General features: G+C 47.3%; 1 protein-coding gene across 3 annotated transcripts in view; it reads left to right on the top strand.

Annotated features, from left to right (window-relative positions):
- Window positions 1-20,237, top strand: part of TTL (tubulin tyrosine ligase) — a 90,471-nt gene that overhangs the window by 7,822 nt on the left and 62,412 nt on the right. For all 3 annotated transcript variants that reach the window (XM_038751327.1, XM_038751328.1, XM_038751326.1), the window contains exon 2: window positions 16,375-16,453. In XM_038751327.1, the coding sequence (XP_038607255.1) occupies window positions 16,375-16,453 (79 nt within the window). The remainder of the gene's footprint in view (window positions 1-16,374; window positions 16,454-20,237) is intronic.

The following is a 20,237-nucleotide window of genomic DNA, read 5'->3' as shown; positions in this document are numbered from 1 at the left end:
TGGCAGAGCCGGGATTTGAACCCATGACCTCTGACTCCAAAGTCCGGGCTCTTTCCACTGAGCCACACTGCTTCTCGTATTTAATCACTCAATAATACGATTGAATGGATGAATTGGAGTGGATGGTAGAGGTGGATGATATGGTTTTCAAAGCTCTGCACATAGTAAGCGCTTAATAAATGCCATCATTATTATTATTATTAAAGGAAAGGCAGGGATGGGACTGGTGGGATGGAGCGAAAGAGGCATTTGGAAGTGAGAAGAAAGCCCACTCTTCCCCCTTTCCCCATGATTCTTGGGGAGTGGGATGCCCCCTCCGCCACTGCCCCTTGGAGAGAGGAGCAGAGGAGACAGGGAATTTTTCTGATAAAGGGTTGCAATCTCCATGTCGCCAATACCCTGCTGAAAGTAAGATGGTCTATGGTCAGCATGAGTTCGGCCCAGAGCAGAAAAAATATATATATATTCTCAGCTGGAGTCACGTAGCCCCCTCAGTGATTTCTGGAGGGTGGAAAAGTATGACAGGCCAGCTGGCAAAAATATTTCCCCTGAATAACTTCCTGGGGAGGAGCCAGGAACCCATTCTTTCCGGTCTGTTGGAATCAGCAGGGAATGTATCTGTTCATTGTTGGCGTGCAGCCTCCCAAGCGCTTAGTACAGTGCTCTGCACACAGTAAGCGCTCAGTAAATAGAACTGAATGAATCGCAGGATGAGGGTTGGTTAGCCTTGCCCAGGAATAAAGAGGTCCCGGGACTCCGGGTGAAACCATGGAACGGTTCTCGGAGAGACTCTCTGCTCTGTCTTACGGGTAGTTTTCAAGGTGAAAGTTGGGAGTGATTATTTTCTGTCATCCGTCTTCCCGGCTCTCATCATCATCAGTCGTATTTATTGAGCTGCCATCCTTCCTCCCTCTCCCCAACCAGGGAAGGCGGACCGGAGGGTTGACGTCTGCTTCGGTGAACTCTCGGCCGACGTGTGGCTTGGCGGGCAAGGAACTAAAAACCATGATGCAGCAGTAGGGAAAGGGTTTAATCATGGTGGAATCCGAAAGCCCATCCTGATGGTTGCCGGTTGGGCTTTTAAGCCATCGGGAAGTGCTTCTAAATTACTTTGCTCTCCGGTCCCGCCGGCACTTTACCTGGGAGTGAAACGGATGGAAACTCGGGAGTTTCCACTGTCATCTCTTTCTCCTCCCTCTCTGGGGTTAGGATTTCTTCCCCCCGCTGGGGAACTGCAGACACACAGATTATACAGTTGGCTCATTATATGATGCAGGAAAGGATTTGGCGTCTGAAGGGAAAGAAATTTAGGGGCTTAGCGAAATGATGGGTTTTCGTCTCGGTCGCAAACTCCGCAAGTGTCCGAAGCCTGAGATGAGGGCACTGGGGAAGGGAAATGCCGGTACTCAGAGATTTGCTACCTGCTGTAAATAATAATAATAATAATAATGATGGCATTTATTATTCATTCATTCATTCATTCGATCGTATTTATTGAGCCCTTACTGTGTGCAGAGCACTGTACTAAGCACTTGGGAAGTACAAATTGGCAACATATAGAGACGACGGTCCCTACCCAACAGTGAGCTCACAGTCTAGAAGCACTTACTATTAAGCCTATTAAGTCTATTAAGCACTTACTATGTGCAAATAAAAATAATAATAATAATGATAGTATTTGTTAAGCGCTTACTATGTGCAAAGTACTGTTCTAAGCGCTGGGGAGGTTACAGAGTGATCAGGTTGTCCCACAGGGGGCTCACAGTCTTAACCCCCGTTTTCCAGATGAGGGAACTGAGGCCCAGAGAAGTGAAGTGACTTGCCCGGAGTCACACAGCTGACAGTTGGCAGAGCCGGGCTTTGAGCCCATGACCTCTGACTCCAAAGCCCGGGCTCTTTCCGCTGAGCCACACTGCCAGCGTGTTCTCTGGCCCCGGGGTAATTTTAGAAATGTGATTTGTTCAATTGGTCAATCAGTGGTACGTATTGAAATGCTTACTAAGTGCAGAGCACTGTACTAAGCGCTTATGAGAAGCAGCGTGGCTCAGTGGAAAGAGCCCGGGCTTTGGAGTCAGAGGTCAGTGGTTCAAATTCCAGCTCCGCCAGTTGTCAGCTGTGTGACTTTGGCCAAGTCACTTAACTTCTCCGTGCCTCAGTTCCCTCATCTGTAAAATGGGGATTAAGATTGTGAGCCTCACATGGGACAACCTGATCACCTTGCATCCCCCACTGCTTAGAACAGTGCTTTGCACATAGTAAGTGCTTAAGAAATACCATCATTATTATGAGAAGCAGCGTGGCTCAGTGGCAAGAGCCCGGGCTTTGGAGTCAGAGGTCACGGGTTCAAATCCCAGCTCCGCCAATTGTCAGCTGTGTGACTTTGGGCAAGTCACCTCACTTCTCTGGGCCTCAGTGACCTCATCTGTAAAATGGGGATAAAGACTGTGAGCCCCATGAGGGACAACCTGGTCACCTTGCAACCTCCCCAGTGCTTAGAACAATGCTTTGCACATAGTAAGCGCTTAATAAATGCCATCATTATTATTATTGGGAAGGTACACAGGATTAGAAGACACGTTCCCTGCCCATAATGAGCTTAGAGTCTAGGGGAGAGACACACATGCGATAAATAATTTATAATATATAATTTAAATATATACTATAGCGTGGCTTAGTGGAAAGAACCTGGGCTTGGGAGTCCGAGATCGTGGGTTCTAATCTCTGCTCCGCCACTTATCAGCCGGGTGACTTTGGGCAAGTCACTTCTCTGTGCCTCAGTGACCTCCTCTGTAAAATGGGGATGAAGACCGTGAGCCCCACGTGGGACAACCTTATCACCTTGTATCTACCCCAGTGCTTGGAACAGTGCTTGGCCCAGAGTAAGCGCTTAACAAATGCCATCTTTATTATTACTGGCGCACAGCGAGTAGGCTGGCATTAGAGATGTGGAGTGTGTGGGATGGGCTGGGGGAGATCAGTGAAGTGGGAGAGGGTGAACGGATTATTAAGTGCTTTCATGCCGACGTTAAGAAGTGTCTGTTGGATGTGCTCGTAGGTGGGCAGCCACTGGAGGTTCTTGATATACGGACTGGGTTTTTTCGTTAAAAATGATCCGCATAGCAGAGTGAAGTATGGACTGGAGTGGGGAGAGACAGGAGGCGGGGACAGTGAGGAGGCAGAAACAGTAGTCAAGGTGGGTAGGATAATAATAATAATGATGTCATTTGTTAAGCACTTATTCATTCATTCATTCAACCGCATTTATTGAGCGGTTACTGTGTGCAGAGCACTGTACTAAGCGCTTGGGAAGTACAAGTTGGCAACATATAGAGACGGTACCTACCCAACAGCGGGCTCACATTCTAGAAGGGGGAGACACAGCAAAACAAAACATGTAGACGTGTGTTTAGATGTTTGAAAACATCATCATCACTGGGTTTTTGTTCAGCTCTTCCCATGGACCAAGCACTGTATTACGTTCTGGGACAGACACGGGATAATAATAATAATAATGATGGCATTTCTTAAGCGCTTACTATGTGCCAAGCACTGTTCCAAGCGCTGCGGGGGGGATACCAGGTGATCAGGTTGTCCCACGTGGGGCTCACAGTCTTCATCCCCGTTTTACAGATGAGGTAACTGAGGCACAGAGGAGTGAAGTGACTGGCCCCAAATCACACAGCTGACAAGTGGCGGAGCCGGGACCTCTGACTCCCAAGCCCGGGCTCTTTCCACTGAGCCACGCTGCTTCTCTGGCTCATAGTGCATTGCAGCAGAAACACAGGTTTAGACTCCTTCCCTGTTAGTTTTTTTTCCCCTCCTCATGCTAACCATTTTGTTGTTGGCCCCACACTGGGAGAAGTTGTTATAAACACTTTGCCGCTGTTTTGAAGTTGGGTCCCAGCTTCTTTCTGTCTCCAAACATGACCCGAGCTGTTACATACACTCCGTTCTTTCCCCCAGTGATCTCCGTGTATTTCAGAGCTTGCCTAGTCTTTCGTATCTTGTTGTTCTAAATACATTTTGAGTAGACATTTTAGTTAAAGCGGTTTGACTTTTTCTGGTTCCCTGATCTAGGCTTCTTTAGTTCACCTCTTTGTCCCATGCACATGAAAGATCCACTTAAGAATAGCATCATCACAGTCTTCAGGAAGCTTTCTGGAAACATCAGCGATTATCTGGATTCTGCGGAGCGTGGGCCTGAAAACAATTTGCTTCACCGTCAGGGCAGACTAAATTATTTCTACAGTCCTATTCTTCCTTCCCCCACCAGTTTCCTATTGAATGTTCTGTTCTCTTGAGGAAATATCTGCTGTGCGTTTGAGAGAAAGAGCCGAGTGGATGCAGGCGGAGAACTGCCCAAGTAAGAAAGGGCAAGCCAGGGTGAATTTAATTTGACGGAGAAGTTGGCCTTGTGTCTGGATTTCCTCCAACGAAGTGGAGTGTTAGGAGTAAGGGAAGCGTATTGTGGGGGTGTCGCAGGGTGAATTGTGATTTATTGGGGAGAGATGGAGGAGAAGTTTGAATTTGTTGTAGAGAGCGGTGTTGGAGGCTACCTCGGTTACCTCATCTGTAAAATGGGGATTAAGGCTGCGAGCCCCATGTTAGACGTGGATTTTGTCCAACCTGATTAGTTTGTGGGTACCCCATTGTAGTTGTGATATTACCGTACTCTCCCAAGCGCTTAGTAAAGTGTTCTGCACACAGTAAAAGCGCTCAGTAAATACGATTGAATGAATGAGTGAACAAATTCAATTACTATCCCCCATGTGGGACAGGAACTGTAGCCAACCTGATTGGCATGTATCTACCCCAGCGCTTTGAACAGTGCTTGACACATAGTAATCACTTTACAAACGCCATCGTCGTCATTAATTTGGAAGGCGTTGGGAGGTAGTTAGTCCAGAAAGGAAATGCTAGCCAGGAGTTCATGGATCAGAGGGCTTTAGAGACAGAGAACCGTTTTGTGGCGAGGGGGAACGTGGGAGAGGGGACAGGTCAGTTAATAATAATAATGATGATGATGGTATTTGTTAAGCGCTTACTATGTGCAAAGCACTGTTCTAAGCACTGGGGGGAAACAAGGTGATCAGGTTGTCCCGTGTGGGGCTCACAGTCTTCATCCCCATTTTCCAGATGAGGTAACTGAGGCACAGAGAAGTGAAGTGACTTGCCCAAAGTCACGCAGCTGACAATTGGCAGAGCCAGGATTTGAATCCGTGACCTCTGACTCCAAAGCCTGGGCTCTTTCCACTGAGCCGCGCTGCTCCTCTAGTAATAATAATAATAATTTTCTAGTTAATAATAATTGTAGTATTTTTAAGGACTTTTATGTGCCAAGCACATTATTCATTCATTCATTCAATCGTATTTATTGAGCGCTTACTGCGTGCAGAGCACTGTACTAAGCTCTTAGGAAGCACAAGTCGGCAACATATAGAGACGGTCCGTACCCAGCCACCGGCTCACGGTCTAGAAGGGGGAGACAGACAACAAAACAAAACATGAAGACGGGTGTCAAAACCCTCAGAACAAATAGAAATAAAGCTATGTGAACATCATTAACAAAATAAATAGAATAGTAAATATGTACAAGTAAAATAGAGTAATAAATCTGTACAAACGTATATACAAGTGCTGTGGGAGGGGAAGGAGGTAGGGCCGGGGCGATGGGGAGGAGGAGAGGAAAAAGGGGGCTCAGTCTGGGAAGGCCTCCTGGAGGAGGTGAGCTCTCGTAGGGCTTTGAAGGGAGGAAGAGAGCTATTTCTTTTACTTGTAAATATTTACTATTCTATTTATTTTCTTAATGACATGCATCTAGCTTTATTTCTGTTTATTCTGATGACTTGACACCCGTCTCTATGTTTTGTTTTGTTGTCTGTCTCCCCCTTCTAGACTGCGAGCCTGTCGTTGGGTAGGGACCGTCTCTATCTGTTGCCGACTTGTACTTCCTAAGCGCTTAGTACAGTGCTCTGCACACAGTAAGCACTCAATAAATACGATTGAATGAATGAATGGGGTCGACACAAGTAAATCGGGTTGGACACAGTCCCAGTCCCAAATGGGGCTCACAGTGTCCATCCCCATTTTACAGATGCGGTAAGTAGAGCCCAGAGGATTTAAGCGACGTGCCCACCATCACACAGCAGACGAGTGGCGGGGTCGGGATTTAAACCCGTGACCTTCCGAATCCCAGGCCCGGGCTCTCTCCGCTACGCCGTGCTGCTAAACTTAGTGGAAATTCATTATGATTTATTATATTCCCGTTCTGACAGAGAAGCAGCGTGGCTTCGCGGAGAGAGCGCGGGCTTGGGGGTCATAGGTCGTTGGTTCTAATCCCGACTCCGCCACTGTGGGACTTTGGGCAAGTCACTTCACTTCTCTGGGCCTCAGTTACCTCATCTGGAAAATGGGGCTTAAATCTGTGAGCCACACGTGGGACAACCTGATAGCCCTGTATCTACCCCCGCACTTAGAACAGTGCTTGGCACATAGTAAGCGCTTAACAGATACCGTCATTATTATTATTATTTTATTTTTGAGGTACTCCAAACAACCCATAAAAATTAACTCAGGGGTCTCCAGTCTGCAAAATTAAAAAAAAAAATGTCTTCACCCTGAAACAGCACACCGTCTCAGGTACGAGTGAAACTATACTAGTTGGACATGTGAAGAATAATAATTATAGCATTTATTAAGCACTTACTATGTGCAAAGCACTGTTCTAAGCGCTGGGGAGGTTACAAGGTGATCAGGATGCCCCACCAGGGGCTCACAGTCTTCATCCCCATTTTGCATTTTACATTTTAGGTAACTGAGGCCTAGAGAAGTTAAGTAGCCCTGTATCTACCCCAGTGCTTAGAACAGTGCTTGGCACATAGTAAGCGCTTAACAAACACCATCATAATTATTATTATTATTTTATTTTTGAGATACTCCAAAGAACCCATAAAAATTAACTTAGGGGTGTCCAGTCAAAAAAAAAAAAAAAAGGCTTCACCCTGAAACAGCACACCAGCTCAGCTATGAGTGAAACAATACTAGTTGGACATGTGAAGAATAATAATGATAGCATTTATTAAGTGCTTACTGTGTGCAAAGCACTATTCTAAGCGCTGGGGAGGTTACAAGGTGATCAGGATGTCCCACCGGGAGTTCACGGTCTTCATCCCCATTTTACTGGTGAGGTAACTGAGGCACAGAGAAGTTAAGTGACTTGCCCAAAGTCACACAGCTGACAGTTGGCGGAGCCAGGATTTGAACCCATGGTCTCTGACTCCAGAGCCCACGCTCTTTCCAATGAGCCACACTGCTTCTCTGCAAGAAGTGTTTGCTTTTTAGCAAAACTCCTTTATATTGATAATTCCGTAGGGTGTGATAGTAAAATATTTAATTCCTTCTGTGCTCAGTTCTTCAGCCCGGGGTTTTTTTTTCCCTTTTCTTTTTTCTACTTCTTTCTTTTCTTCCTTTGTGCCTTATTTCGCATTCCCATCTACCCATCTGCTTCCTCTCCCTCATTCATTCATTCATTCATTCAATCGTATTTATTGAGCGCTTACTGTGTGCAGAGCACTGTACTAAGTTCTTGGGAAGTACAAGTGGGCAACATATAGAGATGGTCCCTCTCTCTCTCTCTAAGCAGCGTGGCTCAGTAGAAAGAGGTCCGCGCTTTGGAGTCAGAGGTCAGGGGTTCAAATCCCGGCTCCGCCAACTGTCAGCTGTGTGACTTTGGGCAAGTCGCTTCACTTCTCTGGGCCTCAGTTACCTCATCTGGAAAATGGGCATTAAGACTGTGAGCCCCCTGTGGGACAACCTGATCACCTTGTAGCCTCCCCAGCACTTAGAACAGTGCTTTGCACATAGTAAGCACTTTATAAATGCCATCGTTATCATTATTATATATATATATGTGTATACGTACATACGTATATATATTCATTCATTCATTCAATCGTATTTATTGAGCGCTTACTATGTGCAGAGCACTGTACTAAGCGCTTGGGAAGTACAAGTTGGCAACGTGTAGAGGCGGTCCCTACCCAACAGCGGGCTCACAGTCTAGAAGGGGGAGACAGACAACAAAACAAAACATATTAACAAAATAAAATAAATAGAATAAATATGTACAAGTAAAATAGAGTAATAAATATGTACAAACATATATACATATATACAGGTGCGGTGGGGAGGGGAAGGAGGTAAGGCGAGGGGGATGAGGAGGGGGAGAGGAAGGAAGGGGCTCAGTCTGGGATAAAGAGGTGAGAGAGGTGAAAGATGAGAGAAGACAGATGAGAGATAGAGAGCAGAGAGATGGAGAGAGACAGAGGGAAGAGAGAGATGAAACAGAAGAGAGAAGAGATACAGAGAGAGGAAAGATGGAGGGGGAAGAGATGGAGGTGAGAGAGAGCATGACTTTTGTATTTGATTTACTTTTACCTTTTACTAATATAGCGAAATTTAAGGTAGCATTTCAGAAATAATGATTAAATCACCAGCCCTTCAGTTGTTCCTAGACTGGGCGAACATATATGTGTGTATATATATATATATATATACACACATATATATCTGTGTGTATATATATATGTATATATATATGTGTATACACACACACACACACACACACACACACACACACACAGCCAAGCAGAGGGCTAGAAATGTTGAATCCCAAATAGAGGGTCACATTCAGAAACAAATGTGTCCCATCAGCTGCTCCTAGAGACCAGGCGGTTCCCCGGAGCCCTTCAGGGTGAATAGCTTTCAGAGCCTCTTGGCAGTTGCTTCATTTATCCCTCATTAGCAGCTGTTGGGAAGAAGAGCTTTGTGTTCTGTCCGGAACCTTTTCCTCGTAGTCTGCTGCTCTTAACATGTTGGTGGGAAGAGTCAGAATCTTGTGTAAGTGTCCTTATGTGGTCTTTTCCCTAATGGGGTATTCATCTCACTGTAAATTTAAAAACAATCTATCATGTTTACTGAGCGCTTGCTGTGTGCAGAGCACTGAACTTAATGCTTGGGAGACTACAATATAACAGAGTTTATTCATTCAATCGTATTTATTGAGCACTTACTGTGAGCAGAGCACTGTACCAAGCGCTTGGAAAATACAGTTCAGCTGTAGAGACAATCTTACAGTCTAGCGGGGGGAGACAGATGTCAAAATAAGTAAACTGGCATCGATATAAATAAATAGAATTATACATATATACGCAAGTGCTGTGGGGTGGGAAGAGCAAAGAGAATGATTTGGGGTGACACAGAAGGGAGAATAGTCAGGGAAGGCTTCTTGGAGGAGATGTGATTTTAATAGGGCTTTGAAGATGGGAAGTGTGGTGGGCTGATGGATATGAAGGAAGGGGTGACATGGAGGGATTGATGTTAGAGAGACACCGTTAAGTATACTGGGGTTAGAGAAGCAAAACGGGTGGACTGGGTTGTAGCGGGAGAGGAGTTAGGATAATAGGTAATAGAGAGTTAGCTGACTCAGTCCCGTGAAAATGATGGTGAGGAACGTCAAGTCGATGCAGAGACGGACGGGCAATCGTCGGAGTTTGGTTGAGGAGCGGGGAGACTTCTGTGGAACTGTTTTTCCCAAAAATGATCCTGGTAGTAGAGTGAAGTGTGAACTGAAGAGGCTGGAGGCGGGGAGGTCAGTGGAGAAGCAGCCAGGAGAGAGAGGAGAAGAACCAGGAGAGGACTGTGTCAGCGGAAGGTTAGATAATGTTTCCAGGAGAAGGGGGAGGTCAACAGTGTTTTGGTTTTTTGGGGGGGGTTTTTGATGGCATTTATTAAGCGCTTATTATGTGCAAAGCACTGCTCAAAGTGCTGGAGTTGAATGCAGCTGAGAGGTTGAGGAGGATTAGGACGGCATAGAATAATAATAACAATAATAATGATTGCATTTATAAAGCACTTACTGTGTGCAAAACACTGTTCTAAGCGCTGGAGAGGTTACAAGGTGATCAGGTTGTCCCACAGGGGGCTCACAGTCTTAATCCCCATTTTCCAGATGAGGGAGCTGAGGCCCAGAGAAGTGAAGTGACTTGCCCAAAGTCACATGAACCCCTGACCTCTAACTCCAAAGCCTGGGCTCTTTCCAGATTTGGCAGGAAGGAGGTCATTGGCGACCTTTGAGAGGGCAGTTTCGGTGGAGTGAAGGGGATGGAAGCCAGATTGGAGGGGAGTCAAGGAGACAATTGGAGGAAAGGAAGTAAAGGCAGTCAGTACAGTAGACAGTTCATTCAATTGTATTAGTTGAGCGCTTACTGTGTGCAGAGCACTGGACTAAGCGCTTGGGAAGTACAAGTTGGCAACATATAGAGACGGTCCCCACCCAACAACGGGCTCACGGTCTAGAAGGGGGAGACAGCCAACAAAACCAAACCTGTGGACAGGTGTCAAGTCATCAGAACAAAACACCTGCTAACCTCCCTCCCTCCTGTCTTCCCCACTCCAGTCCGTACTTCACCCTGCTGCTTGGATCATTTTCGAACAGAATCGTTCAGCCCATGTTTCTCCCCACCTCCAGTGGTTACCCATCCACGTCCACATCACAGACCTTGTTAAGGCAGTTGGCCCCCTCAAACATCAGCCGGGCTCTAGCTATTGCTAAGCAAATTCACGTGTCCTGAGAAAATCACCAAGATCCACAGATTTCTCCCCAGCGGTCTGGTTATTGAAGCCCGTATTGTGACGCTTTTCCCGTCACGGGGTTGAAATGTGGGATGGGCCTGGTTCCGTTCGACGTATTCCGAGCTGCCCTGCTTGAGGATTAGGGAGCTGAAGCCTGAATATGCTTTCTGGGCTCCTGGCTGAGCCCACTGTTGGGTAGGGACTGTCTCTCTATGTTGCCAACTTGTGCTTCCCAAGCGCTTAGTACAGTGCTGTGCACACAGTAAACGCTCAATAAATACGATTGATTGATTATGAACATCATCAAAAATCGATGAGAAGCAGGGTAGCCTAGTGGAGAGAGCACCGGCCTTTGAGCCGAAAGGACCTGGGTTCCGATTCCGATTCCACCACTTGTCTGCCGGGTGGCCTGGGGCAAGTTACTTCACTTCTGGGTTTCCTCATCAGTAACATGGAGAACCCATGTAGGACATGGGTTCGAATCCTGGCTCCGCCACTTAGCTGTGTGACTTTGGACAAGTCACTTCTCTTCTCTGGGCCTCAGTTACCTCATCTGTAAAATGGGGATGGAGACTGTGAGCCCCCCGTGGGACAACCTGATCACCTTGTAACCTGCCCAGCGCTTAGAACAGTGCTTTGCACATAGTAAGCGCTTAATAAATGCCATTAATAAAGCAGTGTTCTAAGCGCTGGCGTAGATGCAAGGTCGTCAGGTTGCCCCCCATGAGGCTCATAGTTGTAATCCTCATTTTGCAGATGAGGGAACTGAGGCCCAGAGAAGTTAAGTGGCTTGCCCGAGGTCACACAGCAGACAAGTGGCGGAGCCGGGATCAGAACCCACGTCCTCTGACTCCCAAATCCGTGCTCCTTCCACTAAACCACACTGCTTGAGTGTCTTCCTCATTGTTACCTATGAACCACACTTGACTTTCAAGGACGGAACCGAATATTACAATAGAGTTCTGGAAAGCAGCGAACCAGTATATACGATATTTCAGTGCAAGACGTGTGTGGAAAATGGGACGACCGCAGTATGCCCAAGAAACCGCCGCGTGGAGAACTGAAAGGCCATATAAGCACGACACGGGAGCAGAATACATGATTTAAAGACGTAGTGATTTCCTAATTTGAGTTATGGGGTAGCAGCAGACGGATCTGTAGTCTGGAGAGGGCTTGCTCTACTCGAGCAGATACTTCACGATGGTCAGGACACCAATTGACAGGCTCAAAAACACAGACCGGCCTTATGTGGGACAAACCGGGATCTATCTTTACGGGCAAGTGAGGTGGAGGGGAGTGTCTGCCTCGCCTTGGTCTCTTCAGCATCCCTGGCATAAATGATCTCACAGCGTTTTTGAAAGTGATAGCTATTTGAAGGTGACACTTCTTGATAGTACACAATTATCCTTGTGTCTACCCCAGTGCTTAGAACAGTGCTTGGCACATAGTAAGCGCTTAACAAATACAATTATTATTATCCAGGTGTGAAAATGCTGCTGAAAAGGCCAATGCCTGGATAGCCCTCCAACCCCTACTGTGTGTAAGTAGAGACAGATTCTTATGCTAAGGAGTTCACCCGCCATGGGGCCTTGTCTCTGTTTTATAACCTGATTCGTGGTATCGCCATATGCCCAGTACAGTCTTCTGCAGCCAGTAGCAGCATGGCTCAGTGGAAAGAGCCCGGGCTTTGGAGTCAGAGGTCGTGGGTTCAAATCCCGGCTCTGCCAATTGTCAGCTGTGTGACTTTGGGGAAGTCACTTCACTTCTCTGCGCCTCAGTTAATTACCTCGTCTGTAAAATGGGGATTAAGACTGTGAGCCCCCCGTGGGACAACCTGATCACCTTGTAACCTCCCCAGAGCTTAGAACAGTGCTTTGCACATAGTAAGTGCTTAATAAATGCCATTATTATTATTACTAATGAACCAGGGTGACTTTCTGCAAACTCTAACCATGGGTGCTCGCTACGGTTCTTGGTCAAAGCTGGGGATGTGGTCCCTGATTTTCAAGGACCCACAGGCTCAAGGGGAAGGAGAGGAGACAGAAAACGTTTAATGAACAAAAGCTTATGAAAAAACTTCCTTTTTTCTTTTCCCTCCTCCCCTTTAGAGATTGCAGAGGGCCACTACCGACCCAGAAAACCATTCAGTGATCAGTAGGATCCAGTGAATGAATAATAATAATAATAATAATGGCATTTATTAAGCGCTTAGTATGTGCAAAGCACTGTTCTAAGCGCTGTGGAGGTTACAAGGTGATCAGGTTGTCCCACGGGGGGCTCACAGTCTTAATCCCCATTTTCCAGATGAGGTAACTGAGGCCCAGAGGAGGGAAGTGACTTGCCCAAAGTCACACAGCTGACATTTCTCGAAATGTGTTTTGTCTGAGGAAGAGCGAGTGGCAGAGCAATACCGAGGACCCTTTGGGGACAGACATTCCTTGATCCGCTCCTTCTTTTCCTTATCCAGCCTCCGATCTCCCTCAGCAGAACCCAAGTTGCCAACTTGCACTTCCCAAGTGCTTAGTACAGTGCTCTGCACACAGAAACACTCAATAAAAATGATTGAATGAATGAGTGAATGAACCCAAATAAAGGGAAGAAAAGAGGTATTGATTAAATCATGATCATCCTGGACACCTCACATGTTTCTACCCTTGGTTTTTTTTTTAATGGATTTGCTAAGCCTGTACTATGTGGCAGGCACTGTGCTAAGCGCTAGGTTAGATACAACTTAATCAGGTTGGACACAGTCCCTGTCCCTCATTTTACAGATGAGGGAACCGAGGCGTGAAGATTCATTGATTCATTGTCAGTCGTATCTATTGAGTGCTTACTGTGTGCAGAGCACTGTACGGAGCACTTGGAAAGTACAATTGGGCAAGAGATAGAGACAGTCCCTACCCAACAACGGGCTCACAGTCTAGAAGGGGGAGACAGACAACAAAACAAGTAGACAGGCGTCAGTAACGTCAAAATAGATAAATAGACTTATAGGTGTGTACACATTATTAGTGAAATAGAGTACAAATAGAGTACAAACATCTATACAGGTGCTGTGGGGAGGGGAAGGAGGTAGGGCGGGGGGGATGGGGAGGGGGAGAGGAAAAAGGGGGCTCGGACTGGGAAGGCCTCCTGGAGGAGGTGAGCTCTCAGTAGGGCTTTGAAGGGAGGAAGAGAGCTAGCTTGGCGGATGGGCAGAGGGAGGGCAGGACTTGGGCTGGGGGTCGATGGCGGGACGGGTGAGAACGAGGCTTGGTGAGGAGATTAACGGCGGCAGAGGAGCGGAGGGTGCGGGATGGGCTGGAGAAGGAGAGAAGATGTTAACTGACTTCCCCAAGGTCACTCAGCAGACTAGTGGCAGAGGCGGCATTAGAACCCAGGTCCTTTGACTCCCGGGACCATGTTCTTCCTACTGCGCTATGTTGCTTCGACTTAATAATAGTAGTAATAATAATGATGGCATTTATTAAGTGCTCACTATGTGCAAAGCACTGTTCTAAGCATTGGGGAGGTTACAAAGTGATCAGGTTACCCTCAGGGGGCTCACAGTCTTAATCCCCATTTTACAGATGAGGGAATTGAGGCCCAGAGAAGTGAAGTGACTTGCCCAAAGTCACACAGCTGACAGTTGGTGGAGCCGGGGTTTGAACCCATAATCTCTGACTCCAAAGCCCGGGCTCTTTCCACAGAGCCACGCGGCATCCCCTTCTCCAGGCTTCCCAGAGCCCCTGGAAGCCATCCACCTAGGCTCCTCGCCTTTCTCTATCCTCCTGCACCCTCAAGGATGTAGAAAGGTGTTGGATTGGGAGTAGAGTGCTCTGCACATAGTAAGCGCTTAATAAATAGGATTGAATAAATGAATCGGGAGCCACGGGGGTTTGTGGGGGAAACGTAAGCTCGGCAGATATGAGAGGGTGAAGGCGAGGTGCCCTTCCTGTATTCTGCTCCCCTGCGCTCGTGGCTGGCCTTGAGATGAGCGGAGGAGGTTGTCTTCAACAGTTTACAAAACCTGAAATGCAAATCCATACACACAGCCCTGCTGCAGTTGAGGTGGACCTGATGCTCCTAAAATCCTTTATGCGGGAGTTTTTGTGTGTCTTCATCTCTGTCTCTCCCTTTCTAGACTGTGAGCTTGTTGTGGGCAGGGAATGTGTCTGTTGTCATACTCTTCCAAGTGCTTAGTACAGTTCTCTGCGCACAGATGAATGTGATAATAATAATAATAATAATAATGGCATTTATTAAGCGCTTACTATGTGCAAAGCACATAGGATACAAGGTGATCAGGTTGTCCCACTTGGGGCTCAGAGTCTTCATCCCCATTTTTCAGATGAGGGAACTGAGGCCCAGGGAAGTGAAGTGACTTGCCCAAAGTCACCCAGCTGACAGGTGGTGGAGTCGGAATTCGAACCCATGACCTCTGATTCCAAAGCCCGGGCTCTTTCCACTGAGCCACGCTGCTTCTCTGTGCTATGTGCAAAGCACTGTTCTAAGCATTGGGGAGGTTACAAGGTGATCAGGTTGTCCCTCGGGGGGCTCACAGTCTTAATCCCCATTTTACAGATGAGGGAGCTGAGGCCCAGAGAAGTGAAGTGACTTGCCCGAAGTCACCCAGTCAGCCAGCCAGCTATGTGCTGGGCAAGGTGGGAAAATGGGGGCGTGGAAACATCACCATATTTAGGGGAAAGAGGGGATGGACTTGGTGATGCCAAAGAGAAAGTCATCTGCCCCGTATCAGTGTTCTAGCCTGTGGGCGAATTGATTGGACCAAGAAATAATTGTGTCTCTTTCATTCATTCATTCAGTCGTATTTACTGAGCACTTACTGTGTGCGGAGCACTGTACTAAGCGCTTGGGAAGTACAGTTTCTTGCCTCCTGCAGCGTGGCTCAGTGGAAAGAGCGCGAGCTTGGGCGTCAGAGGTCGTGGGTTCATTCATTCATTCAATTGTATTTATTGAGCACTTACTGTGTGCAGAGCACTGTACTAAGCACTTGGGAAGTACAAGTTGGCAACATATTCTAATATTCTAATCCTGGCTCCGCCGCTTGTCAGCTATGCGACTTTGGGCAAGTCACTTCACATCTGTGGGCCTCAGTTCCCTCATCTGTAAAATGGGGATGAAGACCGTGAGTCCCCCATGGGACAGCCTGATCACCTTGTATCCTCCCCAGTGCTTAGATCAATGCTTGGCACAGAGTAAGCGCTTAACAAATGCCATCATCATCATCATCATCTCATCCGGAAGCTCCTGCTAGGCAGGGAATGAGTCTACCATTCATTCATTCATTCATTCATTCATTCATTCAATCGTATTTATTGAGCACTTACTGTGTCAGAGCACTGTACTAAGCGCTTATAATGATGGTATTTGTTAAGCGCTTACTATGTGCAAAGCACTGTTCTAAGCTCTGGGGGGATACAAGGTGATCAGGTTGTCCCATGGGGGGCTCACAGTGTTAATCCACATTTTACAGATGAGGGAACAGGCCCAGAGAAGTGAAGTGACTTGCCCAACGTCACACAGCTGACTGTTGGCGGAGTCGGGATTTGAACCCATGACCTCTGACTCCAAAGCCCGGGCTCTTTCCACTGAGCCACACTGCTTCTCTACTGTGTCCTGTTGTAGTCTCCCAAGTGTGGCAATTAAGTGCTCTGCACAAAGTAAGCGCTCAATAAATACCATGGATTGATTGCTCTTGCCCCTGTTAAGAAGTCTTACATGCTTTGTTTTTTTTCCTAGGTCATGAACCAGGTTTGGTTCAATTGGTGAATTACTACCGAGGTGCCGATAAACTTTGCCGCAAAGCGTCTTTGGTGAAGTAAGATGTGCTCCAGTCCTGCTTGAAAAAATGCTCATGAATACATTGCTTTCATATTGCAGACCTTTTAAGAGGAGAAGACCCCAAACGGTGGCTTCTTCCATCATTTTGTACTCTCCCAAGCTCTTACCACAGTGCTCTGCACACAGTAAGCGCTTGGTTCATTCAGTCATATTTATTAAGGGGAGAAAACCCCAAACGGTGGCTTCTTCCATCATTTTGTACTCTCCCAAGCTCTTACCACAGTGCTCTGCACACAGTAAGCGCTTGGTTCATTCAGTCGTATTTATTAAGAGGAGGAAACCCCAAATGGTGGCTTCTTCCATCATTCTGTACTCTCCCAAGCTCTTAGCACAGTGCTCTGCACACAGTAAGCACTTGGTTCATTCAATCGTATTTACTAAGAGGAAACCCCAAACAGTGGCTTCTTCCATCATTCTGTACTCTCCCAAGCTCTTACCACAGTGCTGTGCACACAGTAAGTGCTTGGTTCATTGTCGTATTTATTGAGGAGAAAACCCCAAACCGTGGCTTCTTCCATCATTTTGTACTCTCCCAAGCTCTTACCACAGTGCTCTGCACACAGTAAGCGCTTGGTTCATTCAGTCGTATTTATTAAGAGGAGGAAACCCCAAACGGTGGCTTCTTCCATCATTCTGTACTCTCCCAAGCTCTTACCACAGTGCTCTGCACACAGTAAGCGCTTGGTTCATTCAATCGTATTTATTAAGAGGAGAAAACCCCAAATGGTGGCTTCTTCCATCATTCTGTACTCTCCCAAGCTCTTACCACAGTGTTCTGCACATATTTATTAAGAGGAGGAAACCCCAAACGGTGGTTTCTTCCATCATTCTGTACTTTCCCAAGCTTTTACCACAGTGCTCTGCACACAGTAAGCGCTTGATTCATTCATTCATTCAATTGTATTTATTAAGAGGAGAAAACCCCAAACTGTGGCTTCTTCCATCATTCTGTACTCTCCCAAGCTCTTACCACAGTGCTCTGCACACCGTAAGCGCTTGGTTCATTCAATCATGTTTATTAAGAGGCGAAAACCCCAAATGGTGGCTTCTTCCATCATTCTGTACTCTCCCAAGCTCTTACCACAGTGTTCTGCACACTTGCACACAGTAAGTGCTTGATTCATTCGTTCATTCAGTCATATTTATTAAGAGGAGAAAACCCCAAACGGTGGCTTCTTCCATCATTCTGTACTCTCCGAAGCTCTTAGCACAGTGCTCTGCACACAGTAAGCGCTTGATTCATTCATTGTTGTATTTATTGCGCTCTTACTGTGTGCAGAACACTGTACAAAGCACTTGAGAATAATGCTAGTATTTGTAAAGCACTTACTATGTGCAAAGCACTGTTCTAAGCACTGGGGAGGATACAAGGTGATCAGGTTGTCCCACGGGGGACTCACAGTCTTAATCCCCAATTTACAGATGAGGTAACTGAGGCCCAGAGAAGTGAAGTGGCTTGCCCAAAGTCACACAGCCGACAAGTGGCAGACAAAGCCCGTGCCCGTTCCACTGAGCCACGCTGCTTGATAAATACGACTGAGTGATTGATAAAATACGATCGAGTGATTCCACTGAGAATCACGAATGAGCCTCAGTCCTGAAACTTCGGGATGGAAAATCTGCATGGAGGAATAGATTCCAATGATCGCAGTTTGCTCTCTGCTAGTGGTACGTGCCCCGTGGTCCACAAAGTGAGGTGAAAGTAAACCAGAACCGTGTTGCCAATTTGTACTTCCCAAGCGCTTAGTACAGTGCTCTGCACATAGTAAGCGCTCAATAAATACGATTGATGATGATGATGATGATGATGATGATGATGATGATGGAAAGCCACGGCGTTGCGACCACTCCCAGCTGTGCTCTTCCCAAGTCTCTAACAAGACTTGAAGGTTTCCGGTCAGCGCTGAGAAGGCTCCAAATGGTGGCTGTCTGGCCCATCAGCCATCCCGGTCCTCCTTCCAAACTGAAACCCTTGCTCCCTTTCCCCCGCTTAAATTCACGAGAAAAGTGTGCATTCCGGTATGAATTATTTCAAAGTAGAGGCCAAACCTCCCCCACCTGGAGGGGGGCCGGCACGTCAGATCCAAGAGTTGTTGGAATGAGGTCTCTGGGATGGAGTCTGTGCCGCAGGGGTCCGGGGTTGGAGAGCCGCTCCCGGGTATTTGTTAAGCACTTATTATGTGCCAAGCACTGTTCATTCAGTTGTATTTACTGGGCGCTTACTGTGGGCAGAGCACTGTATTAAGCGCTGGGAAAATACAATTCACCGTTATAAGCGACGGGGTAGATACAAAGTTTGGGGGTTCCGGTGGTTCTGGGTGCCAAGGAGTGAACTTGCCCCCCACCTGACTTGTCCAATTGGGAGTCTTGGCGTGCCCAGAGTCCGTGCCAGCCAGCCAGGGGGTCAGCAAAGGTAACTTCTGCTGGCAGGGCAAGTCAGCCGGGGGCCTGGTGGCCCACAGTGGCCCCAGCCGAAGGGCAGGGAGAAGAATGAGGCCCGCCTCTCCTGCTGATCCGGCCTTTTCGGCTACCACGGTTTCCGGCCGTACCCAGGGATCCTCGGGGTTCCCATCCGCTCCCGTGTGTCCCCCTCGCCCCCTTCACCCAGCACAGTATCTCTTTGCCCCCTCAGGGGCAGCCGTGGGGTCATTTCCATATGAACGGCGTTATACTTTCAATCCTGGTCATAACCAAGTGGGGTCCAGTCCATAGAGAAGCAACGCGGCTCAGTGGAAAGAGCCCGGGCCTTGGAGTCGGAGGTCGTGGGTTCAAATCCCGGCTCTACCACGTCTGCTGTGTGACACTGGGCAAGTCACTAAACTTCTCTGACCCTCAATTACCCTATCTGTAAAATGGGGATTAAGACTGTGAGCCCCACGTGGGCCAACCTGATCACCTTGTATTCCCCCAGCGCTTAGAACAGTGCTTTGCACATAGTAAGCGCTTAACAAATGCCATTCTTCTTCTTCTTCTTCTTATTATTATTCTCTGGGCTTCAGTTCCCTCATCTGCAAAATGGGGATGAAGACTGTGAGCTCCCCCGTGGGACAACCTTATCACCTTGTAACCTCTCCAGCGCTTAGAACAGTGCTTTGCACATAGTAAACGCTTAACAAATGCCATCACTATTATTATTATTATTATTGTTCTCTGGGCTTCAGTTCCCTCATCTGCAAAATGGGGATGAAGACTGTGAGCATCCCCGTGGGACAACCTCATCACCTTGTAACCTCTCCAGCGCTTCGAACAGTGCTTTGCACATAGTAAGCGCTTAATAAATGCTATCATTACTATTATTATTATTGCCGAATGCACACAAAGATTTTTTATTTTTATTTGCAGAAACCACTGTAGCTATAGTGTTTTAAGGACAGTGCCGAGGCTCTTCTGTAGTGGCAGAAGAAGCAGACGGCTGTCTGGGAGCCCCTCTGGTCCTTGCTGCCCATATCGAGCAGCTATATTTTGTAATTCCTTGTGATGATGATGATGATGGCATTTATTAAGCGCTTACTATGTGCAAAGCACTGTTCTAAGCGCTGGGGGGATACGAGGTGATCGGGTTGTCCCACAGGGGGGCTCACGGTCAATCCCCATTTTACAGATGAGGTAACTGAGGCCCGGAGAAGTGAAATGACTTGCCCAAAGTCACCCAGCTGACAGTTGGCGGAGCCGGGATTTGAACCCGCGACCACCGACTCCAAAGCCCGGGCTCTTTCCACTGAGCCATCGCAGCTTCTCGTGGGCCCGGCCACCTCAAGGAA

The sequence above is a fragment of the Tachyglossus aculeatus genome, chromosome 9 (genome assembly GCF_015852505.1).
Source record: "Tachyglossus aculeatus isolate mTacAcu1 chromosome 9, mTacAcu1.pri, whole genome shotgun sequence".
Lineage (NCBI taxonomy): Eukaryota > Metazoa > Chordata > Mammalia > Monotremata > Tachyglossidae > Tachyglossus > Tachyglossus aculeatus.
Note: the sequence above shows the minus strand (reverse complement) of the source record. Positions and strands in the feature narration are given on the sequence as shown.